Consider the following 11,373-nt stretch of genomic DNA (forward strand, 5'->3'; position numbering starts at 1 on the left):
GGTCAGTTAGTCCTCCACTAGGTACCTAGCTGAACCCCTATCTAGCAGGAGGGTCAGTTAGTCCTCCACTAGGTACCTAGCTGGACCCCTATCTAGCAGGAGGGTCAGTCAGTCCTCTACTAGGTACCTAGCTGAACCCCTATCTAGCAGGAGGGTCTGTCAATCCTCCACTAGGTACCTAGCTGAAACCCTATCTAGCAGGAGGGTCAGTCAGTCCTCTACTAGGTACCTAGCTGAACCCCTATCTAGCAGGAGGGTCAGTTAGTCCTCCACTAGGTACCTAGCTGGACCCCTATCTAGCAGGAGGGTCAGTCAGTCCTCCACTAGGTCCCTAGCTGGACCCCTATCTAGCTGGAGGGTCAGTCAGTCCTACACTAGGTACCTAGCTGGACCCCTATCTAGCAGGAGGGTCAGTCAGTCCTCCACTAGGTACCTATGACTTGAAAATGGCTGAAGGACAATCAGCCCCCATCTATACACAATGTTTTACCAAATGTTTTTTAATGTATTTTGTTATGTTTATCTACCTGCCCAGGGACTACAGTTGAAAACTAGCTAGCTGGCTAAATCTGGCACATTTACAGAAATGTTGATTGATGTGCACAATCCCTGTCAAATACATGCAGTACATTTAAATTAAAAGGAATGTATTTTGATTGAGTGTATGTGTCTGTCTATCTGTGTATGTGAGTTGGTGTCTGATTACTGTGATTAGTTCAATGTAACATCATATACTATACATTGTAATCAGTCTGTTTTGGGTTTGCAGAATCATTGTATGTCATTGGTTACCCATCCTATCATGTTACCACACAGATGTGACTGACTAGCTCAGCAGTTCCCATCCTATCATGTTTATTAACACACAGATGTGACTGACTAGCTCAGCGGTTCCCAACTTTTCCCATTCTGGAGACCATCAAATCACCGTCAAAAGCTCTTGAGGTCCACCATTCACCATTCACAGAGTCGCTGATATTTTTCCATATCAAATATATTGATTGTTAAATTCTGTCAATACATGTGAATGTAACAAGTCCTGTAAAAGTCTATTATCATAAACTATTTGTATCATGAAAAGGAATGTAAAATTGCTTATAATACCATTGATACTCCTGTTATTATTTTTGAATAATAAAATACTACAATCTAAAGATAATTGCAGACTACCTGCACCACCCCCACGGAGCACAGGTTGGCAACCACTGGTCTAGAGTCCTTCAGCCAGACCTGGTTGTTGTGTCACACCGCCCTCTCCTGGTAGCACTGCAAAACATCACCATAAATAAATCAAATCAGGAAATAAAAAATGTAACTGCACTTTTACTAGTTAGAATCTTAATTTATAGACTGAATACTGGTATTAAGTGTATGAAGACTTTACATGACATAAATATCAACCAATAAACCTATAGGTGTTGAATCCGCCCACTGTGTTGAAACAGGAAGTCCATTTATAAGGAAGTAGAGGAAAGGGTCTCTTATTATAGCTCAATGGTGCCGCTGCTTCGCTTCACCTCCGTTCTGCCAGTAAGAAGACCTAGCAAGAAATAAGGTTGTGATCTCTGTGATTTTCCTTCAAAATAAAAGTCCCGCAGTGATGATGATGAAAAATATTACAAATGGTTGAAATGTGTAACATTTTATGAGGAAATGTTAGCAGACTTAGAATGTTGTTTAACAATATGAAAAACGCAATGAAGTCAATATTCTTTATAGCACAAATAATAATATAGCATTGACATTTGTTAACAGCATTAAAAGTAATTATTACTAGATAATTGCCATGGTAACAGCAGTAATACAAATAACTAAACATTATCCAAGATATCCAACAGAATGATCAAACATAAATCCAAGATGGCGTAGCAGTCAGACGTCTTTGTCCTGTCGTGTCCCTTCTATATATATTTTTATTCAAATTCTTTTAAAAATATTTTCTTAAACCTCAACTTCTAAATACTCTCCTGCAACCCGCCTCACCCAAAGTGGAGTGGATCAGTTTTTTTTTCTAAAGTATTTCTACTTCGGATCTGGAATCCCTCAACTGAAGCTAGCCAGCTACCAGCTACCAGTCAGCAAACCACTGCTAGCGGTCATCAGCTAACCTTTAGCTCGGAAAGCTCTCTCCAGTTCGTACAACGTGACTCAAACCAGAGCATAAAGGACCTATTTTTCTCTCCATATCCCCGGATTCCTACCGAAAACTCTGAACCTTTTCATCTGGATCCTCGCAACTAGCTAACCGCAATACTGGTTCATAGCATTTGACAGACCAACACCTCACCAGTCTTCTTCTCTCTAAGATGAGACCTTGAAACTGAGATATCTCGTTCTCAAAACATCATCTGGGCTTGCTGCCAAATTACAGCTACTGATAGTGAGGATTTGTACAGTCAGCCACTTGATGAACACACATTGGTTTATAGAACAGCACATGAATAAAATACAGACATTTGTTAAAAGAATAGCAAACATTACAATTTCCCTTACAATCATTTAAGTGACTTTGTCCACAGACTAGGAGACAGGCCTCAGCATCTTCAGATTAGGTGGAGAAGTGTCTTTGTCCACAGACTAGGAGACAGGCCTCAGCATCTTCAGATTAGGTGGAGAAGTGTCTTTGTCCACAGACTAGGAGACAGGCCTCAGCATCTTCAGATTAGGTGAAGAAGTGTCTTTGTCCACAGACTAGGAGACAGGCCTCAGCATCTTCAGATTAGGTGAAGAAGTGTCTTTGTCCACAGACTAGGAGACAGGCCTCAGCATCTTCAGATTAGGTGGAGAAGTGTCTTTGTCCACAGACTAGGAGACAGGCCTCAGCATCTTCAGATTAGGCGCTACAAAACAGAGGATGGAGGAGAAGGGAAGAGAGAGAGATCAGAAAGTACGGAGAAGAAGGAGGAATGAGATACACCTGAGATAACGATGTGATGATGGTCCTATGATACACCTGAGAAAATGATGTGATGATGGTCCTATGATACACCTGAGATAATGATGTGATGATGGTCCTGTGATACACCTGAGATAATGATGTGATGATGGTCCTATGATACACCTGAGATAATGATGTGATGATGGTCCTATGATACACCTGAGATAATGATGTGATGATGGTCCTATGATACACCTGAGATAATGATGTGATGATGGTCCTATGATACACCTGAGATAATGATGTGATGATTGTCCTATGATACACCTGAGATAATGATGTGATGATGGTCCTATGATACACCTGAGATAATGATGTGATGATGGTCCTATGATACACCTGAGATAATGATGTGATGATGGTCCTATGATACACCTGAGATAATGATGTTATGATGGTCCTATGATACACCTGAGATAATGATGTGATGATGGTCCTATGATACACCTGAGATAATGATGTTATGATGGTCCTATGATACACCTGAGATAATGATGTGATGATGGTCCTATGATACACCTGAGATAATGATGTGATGATGGTCCTATGATACAAATGAGATAATGATGTGATGATGGTCCTATGATACACCTGAGATAATGATGTGATGATGGTCCTATGATACACCTGAGATAATGATGTGATGATGGTCCTATGATACACCTGAGATAATGATGTGATGATGGTCCTATGATACACCTGAGATAATGATGTGATGATGGTCCTATGATACACCTGAGATAATGATGTGATGATGGTCCTATGATACACCTGAGATAATGATGTGATGATGGTCCTATGATACACCTGAGATAATGATATGATGATGGTTCCTATGATACACCTGAGATAATGATGTGATGATGGTCCTATGATACACCTGAGATAATAATGTGATGATTGTCCTATGATACACCTGAGATAATGATGTGATGATGGTCCTATGATACACCTGAGATAATGATGTGATGATTGTCCTATGATACACCTGAGATAAGGATGTGATGATGGTCCTATGATACACCTGAGATAATGATGTGATGATGGTCCTATGATACACCTGAGATAATGATGTGATGATGGTCCTATGATACACCTGAGATAATGATGTGATGATGGTCCTATGATACACCTGAGATAATAATGTGATGATGGTCCTATGATACACCTGAGATAATGATGTGATGATGGTCCTATGATACACCTGAGATAATGATGTGATGATGGTCCTATGATAGAACTATAATAAGATACATTTATTACAGGCAGCAACACAAAAACATGCTTCCATTCTGAAAAATACTTTCTCTTTGATCTGGGTAGCTATGTTTTTATTTGACCTATATTTAATCATTCCACATATTCAAGGGAGGGAGAAAAGAAAAGGGTCTTACCTAGATTCACTCAAGTGCTTAACAAGATGGTGTTCATGTTCATTGAGAGCTTTGAGACAAGCTCCCATCACTTCTGGTCCTTTAGGGAGGACTGCATTCAGTAGTTCTCTCATTCGCTCCTGTTCAGTTGTTTCAGCTGTTATTCTGGAGTACTCTTCATCACCAATCATGTCCTTTGATGACAGATCATCTGCTATCGGCATTGGGTTTTTGACTCCCTGAATGAGTTTAGCCCTGTGTTTCTTCAGAAACTCCTCAGCAGGAATCCCAGGGAGTGTTAATGCTGAAGGGAGGTGAATTAAATGAATATGGCTTTAGGGTGAACAGCAGCTGTTTCTACATCTAACAGTCTCTCTAGTTATCATTCTTCTGATAATCATTTCTTGTATAGAGCTGACTCCAGGGTTGTAGTCAATTCATATTCAAGTCAGTCAATTTAAACACATTTTTTTCTTCCGACTAGTCATTGAAAATAGATGCCATTTTCCAGTTATTGAATTGGAATTTCAGGTTACTTCCTGAATTGACTGACTTATTTGGAATTGACGCCTACCCTGGCTGACACGATTGTCTATTCTACATAACATACAGAGCCTTGCAAAAGAGTTCATACCCCTTGGATTTCTCTGTTGTGTTACATGCTGGGATTAAAATGGATTTAATTGTAATGTTTTGTCATCAATCCACTGAAAATACTCTGTAATGTCAAAGTGGACCTGTCCCCCATAGATACAACATCTGGAAGGTCCCTCACTCAAGTATCGCATTTCAAGCACAGATTCAACTTTACACAAAGACCAGGGATCTTTTTGAAAGCCTCATGAAGAAGGGCAGTGATTGGTAAATGGGTAACAGTAATAAAATATGACATTTAATATCTCTGTAAGTATGTTCAAGTTAATAATTATTCTGTGGATTACTTATTAAACCACCCAGACACATCAAAGATACAGTCGTCCTTCTGAACTGAGCTGCAGGACAGGAATGAAACGTCTCAGTGATGTTACCATCAGGACATTGGTGAATTTAAAACAGTTACAGAGTTCAATGTCTGTGATGGGAGAAAATTGAGGATGGATCAGCAACATTGTAGTGACTCCTTAATAACGACTTAAACGAGAGAGTGAAAAGAAGAATACAAAATATACAGAATAAAAATATTCTAAAACATGCAACTTGTATGCAACAAGGTATTAAAGTAATACTGAAGAAAAAAACACGGCAAAGGAATGCACTTTCTGGCCTAAATGTAAAGCCTTTTGTTAGGTGCAAATCCAACACAACACATCACTGAGTAACTGCCTCCTTACTTTCAAGCATGGTGGTGGCTGCATCATGGTATGGGTATGCTTGTCTTTAGCAAATACTGGAGAGTTTTTCAGGATGAAAATAAATGGAATGGAACTAAGAACAGACAAAATCCTAGAGGAAAACCTGCTTCAGTCTGCTTTACACCAGACACTGGGAGAGGAATTCACCTTTCAGCAGGACAATAACCTACAACACAAGGCCAAATCTACACTGGAGTTGCTCACCAAGAAGACATTGAATGTTCCTGAGTGGCCAAGTTACAGTTCTGACTTAAATCTGCTTGTAAATCTATGGCAAGACTTAAATGGCGGTCTAGTCATGATCTCCAACATCTTGACAGAGCTTGAAGAATTTTGAAAATAACAGTGGGCTAATATTGTACAATCCAGGTGTGTAAAGCTCTTAGAGACTTACCCAAGAAGACTCCCAGCTCTAATGCCTCTTAGAGACTTACCCAAGAAGACTCCCAGCTGTAATGACTCTTAGAGACTGAGTCGTTGCAGATACCTTTCAAAAGTATCTGCATCACATGTTATTGTTTTACAATGTGGGATTCAAAGGGATTACAGCTGGTAGTCTTCTTGGGTAAGTCTCTTAGAGACTTACCCAGGAAGACTCCCAGCTGTAAAGCTCTTAGAGACTTACCCAGGAAGACTCCCAGCTGTAATGACTCTTAGAGACTTACCCAAGAGGACTCCCAGCTGTAAAGACTCTTAGAGACTTACCCAAGAAGACTACCAGCTGTAATCCCTTTGAATCCCACATTGTAAAACAATAACATGTGATGCAGATACTTTTGAAAGGCTCTGTATTTCTGTCTGAATGGTCTGAATCATTACACTCCACTGAACACGACTCATGAAGACCTTCATCACCCCACTGAATACGACTCATGAAGACCTTCATCACCCCACTGAACACGACTCATGAAGACCTTCATTACCCCGCTGAACACGACTCATGAAGACCTTCATCACCCCACTGAACATTACTCATGAAGACCTTCATCACCCCACTGAACACGACTCATGAAGACCTTCATCACCCCACTGAACATGACTCATGAAGACCTTCATCACCCCACTGAACACGACTCATGAAGACCTTCATCACCCCACTGAACACGACTCATGAAGACCTTCATCACCCCACTGAACATGACTCATGAAGACCTTCATCACCCCACTGAACACGACTCATGAAGACCTTCATCACCCCACTGAACACGACTCATGAAGACCTTCATCACCCCACTGAACACGACTCATGAAGACCTTCATCACCCCACTGAACATGACTCATGAAGACCTTCATCACCCCACTGAACACGACTCATGAAGACCTTCATCACCCCACTGAACATGACTCATGAAGACCTTCATCACCCCACTGAACACGACTCATGAAGACCTTCATCACCCCACTGAACATGACTCATGAAGACCTTCATTAGTGTTCTTCATCACAACATGAAGAGATGTTAGCTCTGTAACCCGTTTTATAAACCTCAACAAACAAACTTACATATTGGATGAGAGTCTTTGCTGTATTCGTCTGAAAAACAAACAAGAGAAAATATCATAAAACATGTTAATAGCATCTGTTAGAAAAGGACATTTATGATTGACATACTGTTCATGTGTAGTATTTCTTACCTTTTGATACCACTGATTTCCATACTGTCCTCTCATCATCCCCGATTAACTCCATCTCAATGTCAACCCCTGTGTTTCTCATGATCATCTTACAACAGCTTGGTGTGGTGTCTGCAGGTAACAGCTGAATCTTCTGTAGAAGGCCATATGGTGCAACGATTGAGACAACAGACAGAGAGAAATAGTGAAATAGAATGATATTCCAGTTATTCATATACAATATGACAGATTCATGTCCTCAGCCTGATAAAACTACACCTCTGGATTGATGGATGTGGAGTGGGGATTTTTGAGTGCAAACCAACTGTTCAGCTTTAAGGACCCATTTGGACTTGACAGGACCAATTCTGAATATCCTTGGGACAGCTGATTTTTCTCCCGTTCCTGAACAGCCTACAAAATTTACAATGTAGTAGTCAGTCAGAACAATGTAGTCACGTAATTCACACAACATGCAGCTCACTGAGCAATCCATTTTTGTCAACAACAACAAATGTGTACACTACTGTTTACTATCTCTATTTTACCAGGATATTATGTTAAAGGTGTACCAGGTAAGTTGACTGAGAAGAGATTCTCTTTTACAGCAACGACCTGGGGAAGAGTTACAGGGGAGAGGAGAGGGGATAAATGAGCCAATTGGACGCTGGGGATGATTAGGTAGCCATGATGGTATGAGGGCCAGATTGGGAATTTAGTGAGGACACCGGGGTTAACATCCCTACTCTTACGATAAGTGCCATGGGATCTTTCGTGACCATGGAGAGGACACCCGTTTATCGTCCCATCTGAAAGATGCACCTTACACAGGGAAATGTCCCCTTCACTGCCCCGGGGCAATGTCCCCTTCACTGCCCCGGGGCATTGGGTTCTCCTTCGACAAGAGGGAAGAGTGCCGTCTACTGGCGCTTCAAATGAATGAGACAGAAATAGATTTCTCACAGAGCTGCATGTTGTCTTTCTAATCTAGAGATTTTCAACAAACTATCAGCTTTTCTTCAGTAAATTTCAACATACTGTTGTCACTTCAATGATAGTGCCTCACCTCTTTCTGACTGGAGTTTCTGAGGAGCAGGTACAGCCTTGAAATTACTGTTGACCTTTTTACTGCCAAATAGAGGACCACGTCACAGTGGACATCTACGTTCCAAGACAGTAATCTCAGTATCAGAGAGATAGCTGAGAACTTGGGATGGAGAATCTTAGCATGGAATCTGGTGACCTCATGCACTTCCTCTAAAGACACTCCATGTTCCTCTACATGAAGAATCTTCATCTCATTCCTCAGGGAAGGGTTGGTCCCTGAACAACACAATAAAAAGGAGAGAAAGACAAATATTGTCTTCTTCATCCAACTAAAACACAAAGAATATGCAGTACCAGATCACAGTAAACTCAAACTCCCAGAATAGTTAATTCATTAACTCAGGAAGTGAAACTCAAGTTACATGGAAATGTCTTTCTGAATACTATTTCTATATGGTTTTACCTAAACAGACAAAGTGTGGCAGATGAACTTCCTCCAGTTCACCTAACTCCATAGTGATGTCCAGCAATGGACCAGCTTGTGTGTACTGCATGTCTTTCAGAAGTTGACTGTAGGGTTCCCAGTTCCTGAAGTGATACTTCAGGATGACATCTCTCTCACACAGCCAGCGGAGCCCAGACACTGTGCACTCATAACTCCCTTTGGGTGTCCTGTGTCTGAGGGCAACAAAAATATATGGTAGAGAGGGTCAATGGTCAAATGGAGAGGTTGGATTAGAAGACTATTCCCAAAGGAAATGGGGAAATACACTAGCAGGTGGAATGAAATGTTAAAAGTAGTTATTTTACCTGAACATTGTCACTCCCTGGACAGTGGAAGTCAAGGGTTCAATCTGAAGCCAGTGTGTGGAGTCCTGAACAAGGACAAGCATGTCAGTAATACATATGGGGCCTGTTTCCTGAACACAGATTGAGTCTAGTGCTGGACTAAAAAGCATGCTCAATGGAAGTTTCAATAGAAAGTTCTTTAAGGTCCAGGACGAGACTTAATCTGTGTCTGGGAAACTGGCCCATTAACCAAAGTAACTAATCTAATGTATGTATTCAATGTTACATGGAATGCTGGTGATTTATCTATTAAACTGTCTAATGACAAAATATGACAACAGCTAAAATCCTGCATGCCTACAAGCAGAACACAGGACTGTCTATATCCCAGTATGAATGGTTGGTCAGTACACACCTGGCTTTGAGACTGTATTTATATTACTAAAACAGAACACAGGACTGTCTATATCCCAGTATGAATGGTTGGTGGGTACACACCTGACTTTGAGACAGTGTTATATCACTAAAGCAGAACACAGGACTGTCTATATCCCAGTATGAATGGTTGGTCAGTACACACCTGGCTTTGAGACTGTGTCTATATTACTAAAGCAGAACACAGGACTGTCTATATCCCAGTATGAATGGTTGGTCAGTACACACCTGGCTTTGAGACAGTGTTATATCACTAAAGCAGAACACAGGACTGTCTATATCCCAGTATGAATGGTTGGTCAGTACACACCTGGCTTTGAGACAGTGTTATATCACTAAAGCAGAACACAGGACTGTCTATATCCCAGTATGAATGGTTGGTCAGTACACACCTGGCTTTGAGACAGTGTTATATCACTAAAGCAGAACACAGGACTGTCTATATCCCAGTATGAATGGTTGGTCAGTACACACCTGGCTTTGAGACTGTGCCTGACTCCTGCAGGTATGTAAAAGTAAGAATTGACATTATGACTTACCTCAACATGGTCACAAGTCTTACAGCTCTGAGGAATCCCTGAAGTCAAAAGTAGTTATTGAAAATGACAATCTCATGTAATAATGAATTAATAATTATTAAATAGACTTGTAATATAAATTTATATAACTAAGCAACAGTCTGAGAACGTACACTCATTAGCATACCATAATCTGACATTAGTGTTATAATAATTAATGTTTGTGGAAGCAGGAAACAACATCGTTCTGGTCCATGTTTTGTAGATGTTGGGGGCCTGATTTCTGGTAGATCCTAGGATGAGAGCTTAAAGGTAGAGTCAGCTAAATGATGATGTACGAACAGCACCACAGATATTGTGATGAGCACGATGCCTGACTTCTCTCTCACAGTCACACACAGTATCTGCCCATGTGCCAGGGTTCTCTTCACTCTCTTACAGCGGAGAAGTTTAGCCTTGTGCTCCAACGCTCTTATTTGTTGTAGAAATTGACCCACTACACTGTTTACTTTGTGCATCTACGTCATATCGCTGACTACCTTTAAACACTCACATTTCTCAGGTCCAGGCTTGATCCAACTCTCTCCACCATGGTCTCTGGTGTCCTCAGGTCCAGGCTTGATCCAACACTCTCCACCATGGTCTCTGGGGTTCTCAGGTCCAGGCTTGATCCAACTCTCTCCACCATGGTCTCTGGTGTTGGTAAAGCAGAAGGATAGACTGTGATTAAACTAAATACAATTTATAAAGGCTTTATATAGCATACATACAGTCTTCATAAGCAGTACAAAGGGTGTATAAAGGGTGACAGAACAGCTCCCTATGTAGGGTACATTGCCCAAATGTGACTTAACCCACTAAGTCAACTCCAAAATGTGGCCCTGTGTAGCTCAGTTGGTAGAGTATGGTGCTTGCAATGTTAGGGTTATCGGTTCGTTTCCCAAGGAGGACCAGTAGGAAAGAAACCTATGAAAAATGTATGCACTCACTACTGTAAATCACTCTGGATTAAACCACACCACTAATCTAACTGTCTGTAGGTCCAACAGAACACATTAAAACATACCACTACTACTAATCTAACTGTCTGTAGGTCCAACAAAACACATTAAACCACACCACTACTACTAATCTAACTGTCTGTAGGTCCAACAAAACACATTAAACCACACCACTACTACTAATTTAACTGTTTGATAAGTTCAAATGAACACATTAACCTGTCTAGGATCAGCGTGGCGCTAGCGGCACCCCCCCCCCCCCCCCCCACTGAAAAACCAGTGCCGCGAAATTCAAAAAAAATATTT

At 41.0% G+C, this 11,373-nt stretch overlaps 1 protein-coding gene across 1 annotated transcript; it reads right to left on the minus strand.

Moving 5' to 3' along the window:
• Positions 1–1,698: 1,698 nt before the first annotated feature.
• On the minus strand, positions 1,699–10,755 carry LOC129841989 (NACHT, LRR and PYD domains-containing protein 1 homolog). The gene is made up of 10 exons (XM_055910368.1): positions 10,620–10,755; positions 10,088–10,125; positions 9,135–9,199; positions 8,788–9,002; positions 8,344–8,600; positions 7,557–7,691; positions 7,299–7,431; positions 7,168–7,197; positions 4,333–4,615; positions 1,699–2,840 (listed from the first exon to the last, which is right to left on the minus strand). The coding sequence occupies exons 3-10, from the start codon at positions 9,140–9,142 to the stop codon at positions 2,834–2,836; spliced, it is 1,068 nt and encodes a 355-aa protein (XP_055766343.1). The 5' UTR covers positions 9,143–9,199; positions 10,088–10,125; positions 10,620–10,755; the 3' UTR covers positions 1,699–2,833.
• Positions 10,756–11,373: the final 618 nt, after the last annotated feature.

Source organism: Salvelinus fontinalis, unplaced genomic scaffold, assembly GCF_029448725.1.
Source record: "Salvelinus fontinalis isolate EN_2023a unplaced genomic scaffold, ASM2944872v1 scaffold_0005, whole genome shotgun sequence".
In the NCBI taxonomy this organism is placed as follows: Eukaryota; Metazoa; Chordata; class Actinopteri; order Salmoniformes; family Salmonidae; genus Salvelinus; species Salvelinus fontinalis.

Excerpts from the sequence above, each read along its gene's own strand:
- LOC129841989 (XM_055910368.1), bottom strand. Across the intron at positions 8,601-8,787 it reads GCCACACTTTGTCTGTTTAG|GGACCAACCCTTCCCTGAGG; the intron begins GTAAAACCATAT and ends TGTGTTGTTCAG. Across the intron at positions 4,616-7,167 it reads CAAAGACTCTCATCCAATAT|CATTAACACTCCCTGGGATT; the intron begins GTAAGTTTGTTT and ends ACCTCCCTTCAG.